Source organism: Oncorhynchus mykiss, chromosome 16 (assembly GCF_013265735.2).
Source record: "Oncorhynchus mykiss isolate Arlee chromosome 16, USDA_OmykA_1.1, whole genome shotgun sequence".
NCBI lineage: Eukaryota > Metazoa > Chordata > Actinopteri > Salmoniformes > Salmonidae > Oncorhynchus > Oncorhynchus mykiss.
The window spans coordinates 35,595,403-35,616,750 of record NC_048580.1 but is presented as its reverse complement, the minus strand read 5'-3'; the positions used below and the strand labels follow the sequence as shown (position 1 = coordinate 35,616,750).

General features: G+C 44.1%; 1 protein-coding gene across 10 annotated transcripts in view; it reads left to right on the top strand.

Annotated features, from left to right (window-relative positions):
* LOC110491868 (agrin) overlaps positions 1-21,348 on the top strand; it is a 519,837-nt gene that overhangs the window by 377,260 nt on the left and 121,229 nt on the right. For all 10 annotated transcript variants that reach the window (XM_036946758.1, XM_036946756.1, XM_036946757.1 and 7 more), the window contains 3 exons: positions 9,647-9,868; positions 19,121-19,318; positions 20,646-20,846. In XM_036946758.1, coding sequence (XP_036802653.1) covers positions 9,647-9,868; positions 19,121-19,318; positions 20,646-20,846 — 621 coding nt within the window. The remainder of the gene's footprint in view (positions 1-9,646; positions 9,869-19,120; positions 19,319-20,645; positions 20,847-21,348) is intronic.

Here is a 21,348-nt window from a genome sequence, read left to right as displayed (position 1 = left end):
TTTGCATGTTGATTTGATTAGCATCTCCGCCACGCGACGACACTAGTCAACAATAATAGACTGAGTAGCTATTAAACCCAGCGAGGACCTCCAGTGATGTTTGGTAATGAATCTAATTAGTGTAGTTGCTCTGGGAGTCAGATTGACGGTATGGCAGGGGTACTAGGGACTATATTTAACGTGGCCCATAGCGGACTGAAGTGTGTGTGTGTAGTGATGAGGGTGTGTGTGTGTGTGTTTCAGTAGTGGCATAGTTGCAGCAGTCACCAGGCCTTATGGGTATAGCAGGGTTCTGCTTTGGTGAGCCAACCCTCCCCTTACCCTGTCTGTTGCACCCTTCCTTCCTTCCTTCCTTCCTTCCTTCCTTCCTTCCTTCCTTCCTTCCTTCCTTCCTTCCTTCCTTCCTTCCTACCTTCCTTCCTTCCTTCCTTCCTTCCTTCCTTCCTTCCTTCCTTCCTTCCCTACCTCCTCTTCCTCTCTCACAATGTATGTGTTGTGTGCCCTCTGTGTGGACCACCATGCCAATGATGCCCATCTGCTGTTTGGTGGCCTGCTTTACCTTCCTTCCTCTCCTCCCCCTCTCCTCTCTCCTCTGTACATATACACGTCATGAGATGACATCTTTCTACAGTGGTTCTTCCTTTAAGAGTTACGAGCTTATGCTGCAACAGTTAGTGGTAGATGGTGTCATTCTGTCATTGCATCACACCTTCACAAGTGGGACTTAGAACGCTGACCTTTTGGTAGTCTAATCTGTGGCACAAATTGACTTTTCGTAAATTAATGGAGGTGTTTTCAGCTTCTTCTCTGGCACTAGAGTCCTGCATCAGGCAACAACAACAAACAACTGTTGGTGGTCCTGGAGTTAAGAGAGAACTTGGATAAATTCAATGTGGGAATTTCACTTGACATGTGGACTGACGATTTTCAAAAAATAGGCACGATGGGCTTTTGGTTTCTCTCCCTCTAAAAACAGAAATAAATAATTCCAAATAACAAACTGCCTTTATTTACAAATTAGTAAGAATGTCTCACCCCATGTTCAAGAATGGCCTTTTTCCCTTTATTCAGATTATAACCGCTGACTTTAGGTTATTTGAAAAACAAAATCATCTCCAAAATATTTTTATTTTTTAAACAAGCCATAGAAAGTTTCAGTTTAAACCACCAGAAAATACAGAACAAATAATACAACAAATATTGTGGTTAAACTCAAATGTACTAATTGATAAAAATGTATCAATTGGAACCTTTATCAAGTGGAAGGGGGGAAAAGTAAGAAACTTGTCTGTCGGGAAAATTGTGATAAATAAAAATATATACCAGTTTCATTTAAAGACCAGAAAATTGACACCTGTGCCATTTAGATCGCAAAATAGTTAGGAAGAGATTTTCGATGTAACGATTCCATGGCACATGGTTTATGAATTCACACGCAATTTTCCATTCCACCTGAAAGCCCTAATCTGCTCACTTAAATGGATAGAGATCCTGGTCATGGTGCTAAAGAATGTTGTACAGGTGGCCGTCTAATCTTGTCTAATGGGAGGGCCGGCCCTGGTACCTGTTTATTTTCCTGGGCTTTCGCGTTCAGCGTAACACAGGCGAATAGCACTGTGATAGCCCACCCTTGATGGGCTATCAGCAGGACAATGCATTGTTTTCTAACCATATCTGGATGGATCCAAAACGAATTACTATGGGAATAAATATCACTGAATGACAGAAATAGTGGAATAAAGTAGGCTAATGAAGGCAACACGTGGTTCTTTACTGGAACACGCAAAGTCATTCAATTGTTATGATAGGATTTGGAGCAATAGCCAACCTGCGTGTGGTCAACTATTTCAGCACCGTTTCACGCTGCCCTGAGACAAGCATGGGGCCTGGTCTTGATAAATCAATGAGATATTTATTTTCACTGAATCTCCGTTTGGGTATTGGTTAGACTACAATTAGGGTGTGGAAATGTTAGGATTATTTTGCTTTTCACTCGCTGTCACTTAGTAGCCTACTCCCAACCGGTTCCATTGTACAGCGCCATATTTTCCTTACGGAAATCCTGAGGGTTTCGTTTTTTCGTTTTTCTTAGAATAGAATGGCAACAATGGCTGACACTTCAATAACATGAAATAGAATTCTGCGGCAACCCGCAAGCTGTGCTGCAGTACGACTCAACTTTTAAAGGAAGAACCATTGTATGTGTTCCCTCATTGATGTCTTTCTCTGTCCTCATTTACTTTCGCTTTTTCTATATTTCCCTCTTTTTATTTCCCCCTCTTCTCCCACCCCCTCTCTCTCACCCTCTGTTTCGCTGTATTTCACTTCATCTGTGTCGTCTGGTAGATAAAGCGTGTTTGGGGTTTTAAAAAGCAAGTGGAGGACTAAGGTGTTTGTTTTTGTCCCCTTGCTGCCATTACTCTGTGATAAGTGCTCCGTAGCAGGGAAACAGGGCCCGCGGGCCTTCCTTTCACTATATGCTAATATTTAGCCTTTTCTCTCCCGTTCTGGCACCTATTTTAATATGTTCCATAAATGTTTTCACTGCTAGTGAGACACGGGTGGCACCCCCCCCCCACTCCCCCCCTACCACTTGCAGCACCGACAAAACTGAGTAAGGGCGTTTCCCATTTGGCTGATTCTCTACAATGGTGGCACTGACACCCGCCTCTCCCTCACCCGATTGGCTACTGACAGCATGGGGAGGGGTTTTCTCTGATTCTTATCGTGACATTGAGAGTAATCCTGAAATGGACCAGGGAGCAAGGAAGATTCCAATCTACATATGCATGAGTAAGGAGATGCTCGACCACAAAAATATAATCTCCCTGCTTTTACATCCATATGTACAGCGTTGAACCGCATACATTACCCACGCAAACACGGTTAAGAACATGACACTCCATCTCTCCTGGCTTATATACAGAACGCCCGCCGAGTGCATTCAGCTCGCCTCTAAATCTTGACTAATGTGACAGTTTAGTGAGAGAAGGGAAGAGGCAACGCCTCTCTTGGGGAAAGACGGGCAGCGGAACATTTGTGGTTGTGGGGGGGTATACATGTAGCAGAACGTCTGTCAGTGGGTAGGCCAGCGGCAGTAATGGTTCTCTAAAGCAATCCATAGTGCTGCATACCAGCAGCACCCCAGAAGCCCATTTCTTCTGACAAGAGTTTTAATCCCCCTGGTTTTAATCTCGGGGATGGCAACTATAAAATATCAGACTAATTAAAAGGAAAAGGGAAAGCAGGGGAGCGAAGGGAGGGAGCATGGCCTAGACTGGTGGGAGAAGGGCACAAAGCGGAGGCAGAATTCAGACTCCCAAGTCGCCACTTCTGAGACAGACACATTGTCCTTCCGTAGAGAATCCACTGGGGTTTCTTTACATCAGCTAGGAGCAGAATTATTGATCAGAGGAGAGTTACTCATCTCCAAAACCACTCCTGCGGCAATGCACTCACTTACAGCCATCTCTCCACAGCACACCTTTTTCTCTCACTTCTTTGATTAGATTTGTGGCACTCTGGATCTTACACACACACCATTGTCTTGTCTCTTTCATCTGATAAACACAGAGGGGACATTATATAGTATGTGTGCATTTGATGCTTGTATGTGACTGACTACTGCAGCCTCCCAGTATATGTCCTGCTCTCCTGAGGCATATGACTGCGAAAGCTCCAGTCCTTGAACAGCACAGCCACCACGACCATCACTACTCAGGCCTCCGTGATGGCAGGCTGCCGTTTCCAAGTCTCCCTCACTGTTTCTGAAGGAGAAAAGACGCTTTCAGTTCCTTAAGATTTTTTTCCCAGACTGAGAATATGTAAGCCATCTCAATTACCAAAGCCGGGTATAAGGGCTGCTGGACATTTCTCAAAGTCTCTAATCTTACACTCTCTCTCCTCACTAAGATTATTTCACAGAGAACTGTGGGAGTTTTGCTTCTTCTATTTAATAAATCTGGAATAAAAAAAATGTGCCTCCAGAAGGATTGCGCATTAAAGAATAAAGAGCTTTTTGGATTCTTTTCATCTTATTTTTTGGTGTAGAAACAAAGAGAACCAGGGACAAAAGCGTTATCTGAGACTGCAGTTGCATGTTAGGGAGCCGGGCCTTGGGAAATGGGTCGGTGAATCCATTTGAAGGCCATGAGTGTGTGTGTCGATTGCCCTCTGTTTCCAGCGCTACATACACACAGTGAGAAAATAAATATCAGGCAGAATAGCTTTTTCTGAAGCCTGGCAAAATTAGGCACAGTTCCACTACTTACATATTTACATGCCAATTTCGCAGCTCTTTCGAACCACCGGCGTTCCCGCAACACAGAAATCAATAGCAGTGTTCCACTGCTTAAGCCGCAACATTCCAATTACAAAAACTGAGAGCCTTGTCTCCTCGCTCATCCTTGCACATGATCAGTTTAGATGTGTTAAATTATGGTTGCCAGTGGGCAATGCTCCTCCTCACCCCAGTATCAGCCAGGCCCTTATCTTGTTGTTTTGCTGTTCCCTTTTTCTTTAAGTGCCGAATCAAGGTTGCCTTTCTTGTCCTGTGAAGAGACACTATGACACTGACAACAGCCTAACAGCCTGAACGTTTGTTCTGCACTTGTTGAAATAAAGAAATAAGCATAGAATAACTTAGAAACGTTCTTTGTTGTGTGCGGACCCTCTACATTGCAGTCAAACTACACCCCAACACAATGGTGAGCTGGGAAGCCACCACAATCCTGAGATTTTAGACATGATGCTATCTATCAAACTGCTACATATTACCTCTCTCCCTAACACCTGGAGATGACGTCACTGGTATTCCATGGGCAAGATAGCGCCACATAGGTAAATTGCCTTCTGCTATCTGTTGATGATTGAACCAAGAGCGCAAGGCTGAGGCCCAGGGGAGGGGAATATTAAGAGTATTAAATGCACCTGTGCTTTCAAAATGAAACGGCAGTGATTTCTTAAACGGAGCGCCTGTTGAGATGCTAGTCTAATCCCATAATAATCAGGGTAATGAAAGCACTCCCTTGCGCTCGCTGGGAAGCCGCGGATCAAATGCATCCTCACATCCTCTTCCCCTGGCTTATAATCTTTCTCCCTAACGGCCAACATGCTGCGTTATGCCCCCACCCGCAAGACATGTCAATGAGCCTCCCTCGCATGGCTTCGACACCTTGCATAATTCTCCTGTCCGCTTGGCTAGATGAGGACATACGTCACAGTCTCCCGGGGCTTTGGGGTTTCAACTGTCAATCCGTTCCAACCACCCATTCAAGAGAATGAGAGCAATCTGCTGACCATCTAAATGTCATGCTTGAAAGAATGTGATCAGAAGAAGGAGATCATCTTCATGGGCGATTTCAATATAAACTGGGAAAATAAAACTTGCAGGAAAAAACTCAAAGAAATCACAGATGATTTCAACCTGACTCAAAAAATACAAGGTCCAACCAGAGTAACACAGTCATCCCATACTCAAATTGATCTGGTGTTTACTAACAGACCTGATTGAATAACTAAGTCTAGTAACTTACTAACTGGCATATCTGACCACAATGTTACATTGGTGGTTAGAAAGCTCACTAAAAATACATTTAAGAACCATATTAATGTGCAACAATACACAAAAATCCTGAAAAGTGAGCAGAGTCACTATGACGCAGCTGTAAATCAAATTGACTGGTCTGGTCTGTAAAGCAATGAAGACTCAGAGTCTGGATACAGAACATTTCTGTCAGCTATTGACAAAGTGGATACCTCTTCTACTAGGAAATGTCAACGTAAGCCAAGACGGAAATGGCCTCTTTAGGCAGATGATAGAACGGGATTTTTCTAGGAAAAAAGGACTGAAGTCTGGTAAGAATGATGACAGATGTACAGTTGAAGTCAGAAGTTTACAAACACGTAGGTTGGAGTCATTAATATGTATTATTATGTATTATTGACTGTATGTTTGTTTTACTACATGTGTAACTCTGTGTTGTTGTATGTGTCGAACTGCTTTTCTTTATCTTGGCCAGGTCGCAATTGTAAATGAGAACTTGTTCTCAAATTGCCTACCTGTTTAAAGGTGAAATAAAAAATAAATAAAAATTAATACCTTATTGTGGAACGCTTCTGGAAGGCTACCCGAAATGTTTGACCCAAGTTAAACAATTTAAAGGCAATGCTACCAAATACTAACTGAGTGTATATAAACTTCTGACCCACTGGGAATGTGATGAAAAAAATAAAATATTAAATAAATCATTCTCTCCTATTATTCTGACATTTCACCTTCTTAAAATAAACTGGTTATCCTAACTGACCTAAGACAGGGAATGTTTACTAGGATTAAATGTCAGGAATTGAATGTTTTTGGCTATGTGTATGTAAACTTTCAACTGTATACAACATTTCCTACCTTTGGAGGCCGCCAAATTATAAATGCACGTCTCACATCTGAGATATTGCCTCACATGCTGGCCACAAGCAGGAGCTACTATTCTGAAACCAATTGAATCACTCAACAAATAAACAACTTACCACCAACTTACCACCCTTGTCATATCATTTTCAAACATAATTGATTTAGTCTGTATAGCTTTAAGCAGTATGTAAACTCAGCATACGGCTTAAACTCAGCTGTAAACTCAGCAAAAAAGAAACGTCCCTTTTTCAGAACCCTGTCTTTCAAAGATAATTTGTAAAAATTAAAATTTACTTCACAGATATTCATTATATAGGGGTTAAACACTGTTTCCCATGCTTGTTCAATGAACCATAAACAACTAATGAACTGGCACCTGTGGAAAGGTTGTTAAGACACTAACAGCTTACAGACGGTAGGCAATTAAGGTCACAGTTATGAAAACTTCGGACACTAAAGAGGCCTTTCAACTGACTCTGAAAAACACCAAAAGAAAGTTGCCCTGTGTCCCTGCTCATCTGCGTGAATGTGCCTTAGGCATGCTGCAAGGGGGCATGAGGACTGCAGATATGGCCAGGGCAATAAATTGCAATGTCCGTACTGTGAGACGCCTAAGACAGTGCTACAAGGAGACAGGATGGACAGCTGATCGTCCTTGCAGTGGCAGACCACGTGTAACAACACCTGCACAGGATCGGTACATCCGAAAATCACTCCTGCGGGACAGTTACAGGATTACAACAACAACTGCCCGAGTTACACCATGAACGCACAACACCTCCATCAGTGCTCAGACTGTCCGCAATAGGCTGAGAGAGGCTGGACTGAGGGCTTGTAGGCCTGTTGTAAAGCAGCTCCTCACCAGACATCACCGGCAACAACGTCGCCTATGGGCACAAACCCACCACCGCTGGACCAGACAGGACATGCAAAAAAGTGCTCTTCATTGACGAGTCACAGTTTTGTCTCACCAGGGTTGATGGTCGGATTTGTGTTTATCATCGAAGGAATGAGGGTTACACCAAGACCTGTAATCTGGAGCGGGATCGATTTAGAGGTGGAGTGTCCGTCATGGTTGCAATTCATCTGATCACTCTTCATAACATTCTGGAGTATATGCAAATTGCCATCATACAAAATGAGGCAGCAGACTTTGTGAAAATTCATATTTGTGTCATTCTCAAAACTTTTGGCCACAACTGTACTGGTGTCTGGAACTATATTGGAGCGATGCAGCACCATTCTTCCACGAGACATTCAATCATTTGGTGTTTTGTTGATGGAAAACTCTCTCCGGGCACTGCTCCAGAATCTCCCATAAGTGTTCAATTGGGTTGAGATCTGGTGACTGAGACGGCCATTGCATATGGTTTGCATCGTTGTCATTCTCATCAAACCATTAAATGACCACTCATGCTTTGTGGCTGCGGCATTGTCATCCTATGGGGGCGTAGCCCTGGTAGCCAAAGTAATGGCCTGAAATTATTTATACATGACCCTTAGCATGATCGGATGCTTATTACTTAATTTAGTTAGGAACCACACCTGTGTGGAGGCATCCCTCATTTTGTAAAGTTTTTCCATTATTTTGGCAGTGACCTGAACATCTAACCTCGACACCAATTTTGATGAAGAATTGATTGGGGGGTTGAAGAAGGATAAGGAGGCAATGATGATGAAACAACATTAGCTGGATCACTTCAGATCACATTGTCGTCTGCATGTTTCTTCCTCGTTCATCCCGATCCTGACCCACTTCCCAACTCGCCTGGCAATGGCAGAACCGGCACCACACGGAACGCCATCCCACTCCTCCCCTCAGAAGCCCAGGCAGTCTCTTTGCTAACCCCCAATTTAATGAAGTTATAGGTTGTATCACATCCGGCCGTGATTGGGAGTCCCATAGGGCGGCACACAATAGGCCCAGTGTCGTCCGAGTTTGGCCGGGGTAAAAAAGAATGTGTTCTTAACTGACTTACCTAGTTAAATAAAGGTAAAAATAAATAAATGGTAGTGGAGCGGCCGGAGAAGAGAATGGCATGCATACACCTTCTCTCTGATGTTCTCTCTGATGTTCTCCCACTTCTTCATATCTATCTCTGCCCAGGAGCTGGGCTTTGTGAATTATTCATCAGAGAGCTCTCTTTTTTCTTCTTCTCCTCTGTTGCTTTAATTCCCTCCCTCTCGTTTCTATCCACGTAGGGATAGCTCTCTCTCTCTCTCTCTCTCTCTCTCTCTCTCTCGTTCTCTCTCGTTCTCTCTCTCTCTCTCTCGTTCTCTCTCTCTCTCTCTCTCTCTCGTTCTCTCGTTCTCTCTCTCTCTCTCTCTCTCTCTCTCTCTCTCTCTCGCTCTCTCTCTCTCTCTCTCTCTCTCAGTCAGATGCAAATGGCCTCATTTGAAGAACGGCATACTTGGAAACAATTAATCAGCGCCCGTTTACTTCCCCATAAATAGAAAAGGACAGTTATTTTCTACCGTTTCTCACCAATTTTCTATCCGTGCCACAAGTCTATGGTTTTTACCCATGTACTTTAGGGTGTGGGTTTCTCATATAGAGTGGTCAGTCACCTGTAATTGGCTTTTACAATGTGCTCAGACACCTCTGATTGGTTCATACAGAGGTGTCTGCCACCTGTGATTGGCTCATACAGAGGGGACAGGGCCAATGAGATTACCTGGAGGGAGTTGATTGATACAGGTAGTATCAATCAAGTACTATGGATGAGAGTCTGGTACATGTTCAGACTTGACCATAGGTTTGTGCAGGTACAAAAAAGGGGGGGGGGGGGGGGGGGGGGGGGGGTTAGCAGTACCTTCACACTGGGGTGGCAGGTTAGCCTAGTGGTTAGAGCATTGGACTAGTAACCAGAATGGTTGCAAGTTCAAACCCCCTAGCTGACAAGGTACAAATCTGTCGTTCTGCCCCTGAACAGGCAGTTAACACTGTTCCTAGGCCATCATTGAAAATAAGAATTTGTTCTAATTAACTGACTTGCCTGGTTAAGTAAAGGTATAAAAAAATCAAACTGACCCGCCAACCCCCTTCTTTCAAACCTTTTCATCCTCCATCAACCTCTACTCTATTTTTAACCTATGCTGAGTACCCCACTCTTCCTGTCTTTAGCCCCCGCCCCCCTCTTTCAACCCCTAACCCCTCAATTCCCATCCTTCTCCTTCAACCTCTCTCACTGCTCCCTCACCCCCATCAATGCTAACCCCAATTGTCTCCCATCTCAGATCTCCACGCGCCCAGCCCGTGCCTGGCAAAGGCCTGTGAGTTTGGCGCTGTGTGTGTGGTGAAGAATGACAAGCCCGTATGTGAGTGCCCCGAAGCCTGCCTCCAGACACCCGACCCAGTGTGCGGCAGTGACGGCCACAGCTACGGCAGCCATTGTGAGATGAGGGCCACGGGCTGCGCCCTGCAGAGGGAGATCCACATCCAGCACCGAGGACCTTGCGGTGAGTACCAGACTATACAGTAGTACACTATGTCTGTATACTGTACATGCCTGACCATGTAACCTGACCAGGAAACAGGAATAACTCTGGGCCCTAGGGTATAAGATCATGTGATGTGGTCAGAGAAAAACTCCTGGTCTTCAAAGGGTACTTCTGGATTTTGGTAATGAGGCCCTTTATCTACTTCCCCAGAGTCAGATGAACTGGTGGATTCCATTTATATGTCTCTGTGTCCAGTATGAAGGAGGTTAGAGGTAGTCTCTCGAGCCAATTGCCCCATTCTTTCTGCAGGCATCTTTAGATCTTAATTCAGAGCAGATATTTAAAGGGATACTTCTGGATTGTGGTAATGAGGCCCTTTGTCTACTTCCCCAGAGTCAGATGAACTTGTGGATTCCATTTGTTGTCTCTGTTGGAAGGAAGTTGCTAAGTAGCTTTAGTGTTATGACTGGAAGTCTAAGGCTAAAGCCTGCAATTTCCCTATTATTGACCTTTCTGGTTGAAGATGCAATCTACTTCCAATGAGAGGGGGAACAGCCATGCTCCTACTGTTTAAATGGTGACTGAGTCATGAGTCTTTGTCTGCTCTCGAGCACCGGGCTAAAAATATCCTGGCTTCCGCCTGCACTCATTTCATTGCCTGTTTTCTTTTTCTTCCCTAAAGTTTGGTTAGTCCACTTGACGAAGCCATTTTAGCTAGACTTGTTAATGGCATCTCTAGTGCTCATTTTCCCATAAAGGGTCATTGATGATGGCAATGATTAACATTTTCCTTTTATGAACAAACTGTTTGCGCCCGTTTCTTCCATTCCATGTCCTTTCCTCTTAGTCATCAGCCAGAGTTCACTCTCTGCAGCTTTAGTTTGAATACAATTCTATTTTACTGTAGATGTGGTCTACAGCAGAGGCATATATCTGCACAGTAAGGAACATGTACAGTAGGCTGACATGTCATGTGTAGACTAACTAAGCCCAGACGTGAACAAATTCAGATAAATATTTACATCTCTTCACTTCTCTCTTCTTTTATAGGCTACTTAGTAAAGTTCATGCATGTTGCCTGGATGTAGCCATTTGGTCCTAAACGGGTAATAGTTTTTGATTTGATTGGATTAGGATCTCCATTAGCCGATGCCAATGGCGACAGCTAGTCTTACTGGGGTCCGACACATAACGGAAAATACATTACAGACAAAAGACTTTACATTTGACATACATTTAAAAACATTAACATGTAGTGTGTGTTTGTGTATCTATCAGTTACACATCCAGTACCAGTCAATAGTTTGGACACACCTACTCATTCAAGGGTTTTTCTTTATTTTTACTATTTTCTACATTGTAGAATAATGGTGAAGACATCAAAACTATGAAATAACACATATGGAATCATGTAGAGACAAAAAAAGTGTTAAACATATCCAAATATATTTTCTATTTGAGATTTTTCAAATAGCCTCCCTTTGCCTTGATGACAGCTTTGAACACTCTTGGCATTATCTCAGCCAGTTTTACCTGGAATGCTTTGTGGGAACTCTTGCAGGAGTTCCGATTAATCGGCCGATTTAAAATATATATATATATATATATATATATTTGAATGTATTTATTTACTTGTAATAATAACCATTACAACAATACTGAATGAACACTTACTTTAACTTAATATAATACATCAATAAAATCCATTTAGCCTCAAATAATTTGCTCAGAACATGAGAACATATGAAAGCTGGTGGTTCCATGAGTCTTCAATATTCCCAGATAAGAAATTTTAGGTTGAGGTTATTATAGGAATTATAGGACTATTTCTCTCTATACCATTTCTATTTCATATACCTTTGACTATTGGATGTTCTTATAGGTACTTTAGTATTGCCAGTGTAACAGTATAGCTCCTCCTCGCCCCTACCTGGGCTCGAACCAGGAACACATCGACAACAGCCACCCTCGAAGCATCGTTACCCATCGCTCCACAAAAGCCGCGGCCCTTGCAGAGCAAGGGGAACAACTACTCCAAGTCTCAGAGCGAGTGACGTTTTAAATGCTATTAGCGCGCACCCCGCTAACTAGCTAGCCATTTCACATCGGTTACACAAGCCTAATCTCTGGAGTTGATAGGCTTGAAGTCATAAACAGTGAAGAGCTGCTGGCAAACACACGAAAGTGCTGTTTGAATGAATGCTTACGAGCCTGCTGCAGCTCAGTCAGACTATCAAATATCAAATCATTGACTTAATTATAACATAATAACAAACAGAAATACGAGCCTTAGGTCATTAATTTGGTCAAATCTGGAAACTATCATTTCGAAAATAAAACGTTTATTCTTTCAGTGAAATACGGAAGCGTTCCGTATTTTATCTAACGGATGGCATCCCGAAGTATAAATATTGCTTTTACATTGTACAACCTTCAATTATGTTATGTCATAATTATGTACAATTCTGTCAAATTAATTACGGCCTTTGTTAGGATTAAATGGACTTCACACAGTTCGCAATGTGCCAGGTGGCCCAAACTGTTGCATATACCCTGACTGCTTGCAAGAGAAGTGACAATTTCCCTAGCTATAAGAAATTCATGTTAGCAGGCAATATTAACTAAATACAGTGAGGGAAAAAAGTATTTGTTCCCCTGCTGATTTTGTACGTTTGCCCACCGACAAAGAAATGATCCGTCTATAATTTTAATGGTAGGCTTATTTGAACAGTGAGAGGCAGAATAACAACAAAAAATCCTGAAAAACGCATGTCAAAAATGTTATAAATTGATTTGCATTGTAATGAGGGAAATAAGTATTTGACCCCTCTGAAAAACATGACTTAGTACTTGGTGGCAAAACCCTTGTTGGCAATCACAGAGGTCAGACGTTTCTTGTAGTTGGCCACCAGGTTTGCACACATCTCAGGAGGGATTTTGTCCCACTCCTTTTTGCAGATCTTCTCCAAGTCATTAAGGTTTCGAGGCTGACGTTTGGCAACTCGAACCTTCAGCTCCTGCCACAGATTTTCTATGGGATTAAGGTCTGGAGACTGGCTAGGCCACTCCAGTACCTTAATGTGCTTCTTCTTGAGCCACTCCTTTGTTGCCTTGGCCGTGTGTTTTGGGTCATTGTCATTCTGGAATACCCATCCACGACCCATTTTCCTAATCTCAGCTCGTTACCTGTATAAAAGACACCTGGGAGCCAGAAATCATTCTTATACTTATTTCCCTCATTAAAATGCAAATCAATTTATAACATTTTTGACATGCGTTTTTCAGGATTTTTTGTTGTTATTCTGTCTCTAGCTGTTCAAATAAACCTACCATTAAAATTATAGACTGATCATTTCTTTGTCAGTGGGCAAACGTACAAAATCAGCAGGGGATCAAATACTTTTTTCCCTTACTGTATGGAGGTTTAAAAATATATACTTGTGTGTTGATTTTAAAGAAAGGCATTGATGTTTATGGTTAGATACATTGGTGCAACGACAGTGCTTTTTTTGCAAATGCACTTGTTAAATCATCACCCGTTTGTCAAAGTAGGCTGTGATTCAATGAGAAATTAACAGGCACCGCATCGATTATATGCAATGCAGAACACTCTAGATAAACTATTAATATCATCAACCATGTGTAGTTAACTAGTGATTATGTTAAGATTGATTGTTTTTATAAGATAAGTTTAATGCTAGCTAGCAACTTAATTTGGCTTCTTGCTACCCTCGTGTAACAGGTAGTCAGCCTGCCACGCAGGCTCCTCATGGAGTGCAATGAAAGGCAGGTGGTTAGAGCGTTGGACTAGTAACCGGAAGGTTGCAAAAACGAATCCCCAAACTGACAAGGTAAAAATATGTTGTTCTGCCCCTGAACTAGGCAGTTAACCCACCGTTCCTAGGCCGTCATTGAAAATAAGAATATGTTCCTAACCGACTTGCCTAGTTAAAATAAAGGTGTAAAAAAAAAAATCGGCAAATCTGTATTTTTGTTATGAAAACCTGAAATCGTTCATAATTAATTGGCCATTCCGATTAATTGGTCAACCTCTAGTCTGAATACTTGCCGTAGGCACTGTGAACTCATTGATATGAACCTGGGAGAACTGCAAACTGTTCTTCAGGTCCTGGACCTCTCTGGTCAGGTCGTCCATTATTTTATTAGTTGGCAACTCCAGTATTTGGACAAAACACTTGAAGCTATTTTCTTGTTGTTGTAAAAACTGTTTGTAGTACTCTTTTTGTTTGTTTAAAATATCCTTCACCTGTGATAAAGAGACACCGTTGTCCCCAACGGTACTTCCATCGGCTTTGGTCTATGTCTTGCTAGTAATGTAGGCTACGCTGTTACTCCTCACAGTTCCAGACAGGGCAGGTCGCAGAGCAGATGGAAACAGAAACAAACAACAGTGATTCAAACAGTCACACTTCCGGGGAAATCCGTGGTCCTATCAGCAAGGGATATCGGGCTGTGTACAAGCTGCTAAGGAAACCTGGCTAGCGTGACAGCTAGCTAATGTGAGTTAGAAGCTAGGCTAGCGTCTGTGCCAATAAGGGAACAATGAGCTAGTGCTCTGGAGAAAAATATACAGAATATTGTTCCCTGCAATACAGTGAATGCCCTACACCTTATTGTGTATGTTGACAATTATTTGAAAGTAATTATAGTTATTTTGCAAAAGAAAGCCACGAAAAAGATACATGTTTCAATGCATGCCACCGGAACTTGAACCCTAAAATAAAATACACTGCTCAAAAAAATAAAGGGAACACTTAAACAACACAATGTAACTCCAAGTCAATCACACTTCTGTGACATCAAACTGTCCACTTAGGAAGCAACACTGATTGACAATCAATTTCACATGCTGTTGTGCAAATGGAATATACAGGTGGAAACTATAGGCAATTAGCAAGACACCCCCAATAAAGAAGTGGTTCTGCAGATGGGGACCACAGACCACTTCTCAGTTCCTATTCTTCCTGGATGATGTTTGGGTCACTTTTGAATGCTGGCGGTGCTTTGACTCTAGTGGTAGCATGAGACGGAATCTACAACCCACACAAGTGGCTCAGGTAGTGCATCTCATCCAGGGTGGCACATCAATGTGAGCTGTGGCAAGAAGGTTTGCTGTGTCTGTCAGCGTAGTGTCCAGAGCATGGAGGCGTTACCAGGAGACAGGCCAGCACATCAGGAGATGTGGAGGACGCTGTAGGAGGGCAAAAACCCAGCAGCAGGACCGCTACCTCTGCCTTTGTGCAAGGAGGAGCAGGAGGAGCACTGCCAGAGCCCTGCAAAATGACCTCCAGCAGGCCACAAATGTGCCTGTGTCTGCTCAAACGGTCAGAAACAGACTCCATGAGGGTGGTATGAGAGCCCAACGTCCACAGGTGGGGGTTATGCTTTACAGTCCAACACCGTGCAGGACGTTTGGCATTTGCCAGAGAACACCAAGATTGGCAAATTCGCCACTGGCGCCCTGTGCTCTTCACAGATGAAAGCAGGTTCACACTGAGCACATGTGACAGACGTGACAGAGTCTGGAGACGCCGTGGAGAACGTTCTGCTGCCTGCAACTTCCTCCAGCATGACCGGTTTGACAGTGGGTCAGTCATGATGTGGGGTGGCATTTCTTTGGGGGGCCGCACAGCCCTCCATTTGCTCGCCAGAGGTAGCCTGACTGCCATTAGGTACAGATATGAGATCCTCAGACCCCTTGTGAGACCATATGCTGGTGTGGTTGGCCCTGGGTTCCTCCTAATGCAAGACAATGCTAGACCTCATGTGGCTGGAGTGTGTCAGCAGTTCCTGCAAGAGGAAGGCATAGATGCTATGGACTGGCCCGCCCGTTCCCCAGACCTGAATCCAATTGAGCACATCTGGGACATCATGTCTCGCTCCATCCACCAACGTTGCACCACAGACTGTCCAGGAGTTGGCGGATGCTTTAGTCCAGGTCTGAAAGGAGATCCCTCAGGAGACCATCCACCACCTCATCAGGAGCATGCCCAGGTGTTGTAGGGAGGTCATACAGGCACGTGGAGGCCACACACACTACTGAGCCTCATTTTGACTTGTTTTAAGGACATTACATCAAAGTTGGATCAGCCTGTAGTGTGGTTTTCCACTTTAATTTTGAGTGTGACTACAAATCCAGACCTCCATGGGTTGATACATTTGATTTCCATTGATAATTCTTGTGTGATTTTGTTGTCAGCACATTCAACTATGTAAAGAAAAAAGTATTTAATAAGAATATTTCATTCATTCAGATCTAGGATGTGTTATTTTAGTGTTCCCTTTATTTTTTCGAGCAGTGTAGTAAAATCAACGCAATGTTATCGCATAAAACTGACTCATCACCATAGTACAAAAAGAGGGCTTGCAATTTCAGCCAATCACGCACATTTACCTCATAATATGGTTGAATCAAGTCACACTTCAACAAACTTGTTCACTCGTCAGCGCATTTCAGCAACAAATTGGATGTTGCCATGCAAATTGTCAGAATTGCTGCAGCAAAATCAAGCGTTTTTGCCAGCAAATATCACAAAACATCTCTGCAATTTCCTGGAGGGACCAATAATGCAGAGTAATAGAGATGCCTGAGGCCTTTTATCAGCCATTAACACAGACTGCCAATACTCTAGCCACTGTTAGCCACCGTGCGCAGTTACATCTGCCACCACCAGCACACACAGAGAGATTACATTTGCCTGGCTTGGCTTAGCACAGTTACGCTAGCTCTCCGCTTGCTCTACCCCCTGTTTCAACTCGAGTTTCATGTTTAATCCATTGCAGTGTTGCTGGCAGGGGGGCCAATGTGACTCCACTATTATTTCCTCCCTTCCAAATTGGAATCTATGCGCATAAGGATGTATTCCAATGGGAAATGCAGCAAAAGGAATGTGTGAGCCGGATGGGCAAACTCAACTGTGTTCATGCCAGCGTTAGGTAGACAGGTCTCGCCGTGGCGCCGCCGGCGGGTAATGAATAGTCTTCATTTAAAAAGGTGAGGAAGAAGCGGGCCTCGCCATGTTTGTGTAACACAGCACACACACACAGCACTATGGATGGCAGTGAGTCCACACAGAAACAGGAGTCAGCGAAACAGGGCAATAAAAGTGGCAGGCAGGCAGTGCTTGGCGAGGCCTGCTCTAGGAATGATGATGGTGATCTGGTTTATTCTGGGCTGTTTGCACTGCTTTACACAAGCCTCTTCAAACTCCACTGAGTCATCACCTCCCTCCGTCTCCACTATTATCTGGCTTAATTATCACGGCCCTTTCTTGTCACTGGCATACTGGGTGGGGGGGTGGGGGTAGATAAGGGTGGTTGTGAGCCTTTATAGGGGATGGGAAGTGTGTGTGTGTGTGTGTGTGTGTGTGTGTGTGTGTGTGTGTGTGTGTGTGTGTGTGTGTGTGTGTGTGTGTGTGTGTGTGAGTGTGAGTGTGGCCTATATGCATGGTCATAATTAGATTTTTCTTTTGAAAAAAATATATAAAACCTGTGCTAGGGGAAATAGTCATCTTTACTGCTCCGGTGCGGTTTGATAGTAAGGAGTTACATGTTTTATTATTCTGTTGTATTTCCTCCTCCTGAGTGTCGGGTGACCTTGTGTATCTGGCTGGCTGGACGAGGCAGAGACACGCATGCTAAAAGACCACAGAAGGATATCAGTCACTTTCTATATATAGATGAGAGAAGTCATTTAGAACAGAAAAAAACATGCAAACAACGCATACTTTACTAGTTGGCAGGAAGTTAAAAGAGGAGAGGTACATAAAGGGAGGAGAGGAGGGACAGAACGATAGTAATAGTAGATGGTATAATATGAGAATATAAGCAGGCGGCACCAGAGAGGGAGAGACATGAGAGGAGTTGGGAGGGAGTTAAAAGAGGAGAGGTAAATAAAGGGAGGAGAGGAGGGACAGAACGATAGGAATAGTAGATTGTATAATATATGAATATAAGCAGGCAACAGAGAGGGAGAGACATGAGAGGAGTGGGGAGGAAGTTAAAAGAGGAGAGGTAAATAAAGGGAGGAGAGGAGGGACAGAGCAATAGTAATAGAACAGACACTGGGAGGTCGGCAGGGGACTATTTTATCGGCTGGGGACTATTTTATCGGCTGGGCTATTTTAGAGCCCTTCACTAAACAAATGTCTCTCGTTCTCTTCGTGTTATAGAACAACTCCTCCCTCCATCCCTGGTTGTAGCTCGTGTCTCCTGGACTATTATTATTCGTCTGAGAGGATGTGTAACGTTCTGAGGCTGGAGAGGCTCTTTAGCTTTTCGTTTCCCCACCGTCTCGCTCTCTATCCATCACTCGAAATGGCTGTCTCCTCAAGGCCACTTTTTACAACCTCCCCTCCCCCCCGTCAGACACGTCGCCCCACCGCGTTAATGCTGTTAGTGCTAGCTATCAAGGCCCTATGTATACAGCCAATAAGGCAGCCCGGTTGGGTCCGGTTAGCTGGGTGTGTCCCGATCAGCCGACACCAACGACCGGCAGCACTGGCTGGAACAGAGGGAGCGAGACAGAGCCAGGAGGAGGAAGATGAAGAAGGGAGGCCTTTTATTGGGACACGGGCCCTGATAAAGGACGACACTCGCCGTGATTTATAGCCCTTGGGTCCGGCACGCCGGTGTCACAGTGATCTCCATCACCGCTGGCTGCCACCTCAACCACATTTTATTTTTGGGGTGCCTGCATGTATATTTGAATCAGGCCTCTAGGCCGGGATAACCGAGTGCCTGTGCGACACGGGCTGATTTCCTGACTTAATTCATATGTAATAAGGTATAATTAACAGGTTAATAACATGGGGGAGGGGGAGTTTCCCATCATTGATATACTCAACGTGTCAGTAGTAGGCAATGCAAGGCAGAGGGTAAGAAACTGAATGGAAAACAAGCAAAGGATCAGACTAAATGGAATCTGGAAAGAGAGGATTCTTGTCAGTATTCTCAGTCCAGATCATCCACTGAAACGTGCAGATGTGTAAAGTCTGCAGGCCATCTGGGGGCCTCTTGACATGACCAGCCTTTCGAGGGGGGTTAGGTAAAAACATGGCATCATGGTAACACCACGGTTGTGGTTCTATCTGTCCCCTCTCTCTTTTTCTTACTCACTAACTCACTCACTCACTAAATTCCCTGACACACATACATACACACACACATTCTCTTTCTCTCCCCATGTTACCCATACTGGTCTTATGTACTCCCTCAGACCCTAACTCTCTCCTACCTGTCTCCCTCCAGACGAGGCGTGTGCCAACTGTTCATTCGGGGCGATCTGCGACGGGCAGTCAGGCCGCTGTGTGTGCCCGCAGGAGTGTGTGGAGTCCCACCAACCGGTGTGCGGCAGCGACGGCTCCACCTACGGCAGCGAGTGTGAGCTCCACGTGCGCGCCTGTACCAAGCAGCTTGACCTGCGTGTGCTCGCCCAGGGAGAATGCAGTGAGTAATGCTACCGCCAAGTGTGTGTGTGCTGCGTCTGTGTGCCTGTGTGTTCCTACCAGCAGTGTGGTGGTACAAATATACTATATAAATGCAACATGCAACAATTTCTAAGTTTTTACTGAGTTACAGTTCACATCAGGAAATCAGTCAATTGAAATGAATAAATTAGGCCCTAATCTATGGATTGGAAAAACAGATACTGTTGGTAACAGATCCCTTTATCTTTTAAGTAGGGTCGTGGATCAGAACACCAGTCAGTATCTGGTGTGGCCACCATTTGCCTCATGCAGCACGACACATCTCCTTCACATAGAGTTGATCAGGCTGTTGATTGTGGAATGTTGTCCCACTCCTCTTCAATGGCTGTGTGAAGTTGCTGGATAGTGGCAGGAACTGTAAAATGCTGTCGTACACGTCGATCTAGAGCATCCCAAACATGCTCAATGGGTGACATGTCTGGTGAGTATGCAGGCCATAGAAGAACTGGGACATTTCCAGGAATTGAGTACAGACCCTTGCGTCATGGGTCTGTGCATTATCATGCTGAAACATGAGATGATGGCGGCAGATGAATGGCACGACAATGGGCCTCAGGATTTCGTCACGGTATCTCTGTGCATTCAAATTGATAAAATGCAATTGTGTTCATTGTCCGTATCTTATGCCTGCCCAAATCATAACCCCACCGACAGCATGGGGCACTGTTCCCAACGTTGACATCAGCAAACCGCTCGCCCACACAACGCCATACATGTGGTCCGCGGTTGTGCGGCCGGTTGGACGGACTGCCAAATTCTCTTGGACGTTGGAGGCGGCTTATGGTAGACAAATGAACATTAAATTATCTGGAAACAGCTCTAGTGGACATACCTGCAGTCAGGATGCCAAATGCATGCTCTCTCAAAACTTGAGAAATCTTTAGCATTGTGTTGTGTGACATTTTAGAGTGGCTTTTATTGTCTCCAGCACAAGGAGCACCTGTGTAATGATCATGCTGTTTAATCAGCTTGTTGATATGCCACACCTGTCAGGTGGATGGATTATCTTTGCAAAGGAGAAATGCTCACTAATAGAGATGGAAAAAAAAGTGTGCAAAACATTTGAGAGAAATAAGCTTTTTTGTGTATGGAACATTTCTGGGATCTTTTATTTCAGCTCATGAAACATGTGTCCAACACTTTACATGTTGCGTTTATATTTCTGTGCAGTGTCTATGTCTTATTAAAGTAATAAACCTGTATCTCTGTTGTATTTTAGCTGGGATATTCTTTCTTCATGATTCCACTGCATAGTCACCTATAACCCTTTGTATGTGCGTTTACAGAGACCTGTGGCAGCGCTGTGTGTGCCTGGGGGGCCCAATGCATCCAGAACAAGTGCGAGTGCACGCAGTGCCAGGGCCAGGCTTTCTCGCCTGTGTGTGGCAGCGACGGCATGACCTATGACAACACTTGTGAGCTGGGCTTGGCATCCTGCGTCTTCAAGAAGAAGATCGAGGTGGCCAAGCTCGGCAGCTGCGAAGAAGGTTGGCATTAGGAAATATAAACTGTTTTTAATAATATTTTCTTTCCATTGACGTTTGTCATTGTCCACTTTGTTTTGGTAGCTACTGTTGTTAGCTGGTGATGTTGATCAATCCCTATTGATACTGTAAGTATCTCCCATTGTCAGGAAGAAATGTACTTGTGGCCACTACTGATCGGGAGGAGAAAATCGAAACTTTGAGACAGAGTGCTTTTAAAACATGACTTGCTTCATAAGTAGCAGCCTAGTTCACAATGTCAATCCTTTGTGGAGCTACTGGCACAGTTCCAAAGGTTCTACTGCTCTCCTCTGTCCTACTAGCACAGTTCCAGAGGTTCTACTGCTCTCCTCTGTCCTACTAGCACAGTTCCAGAGGTTCTACTGCTCTCCTCTGTCCTACTGGCACAGTTCCAGAGGTTCTACTGCTCTCCTCTGTCCTACTAACACAGTTCCAGAGATTCTACTGCTCCCCTCTGTCCTACTGGCACAGTTCCAGAGGTTCT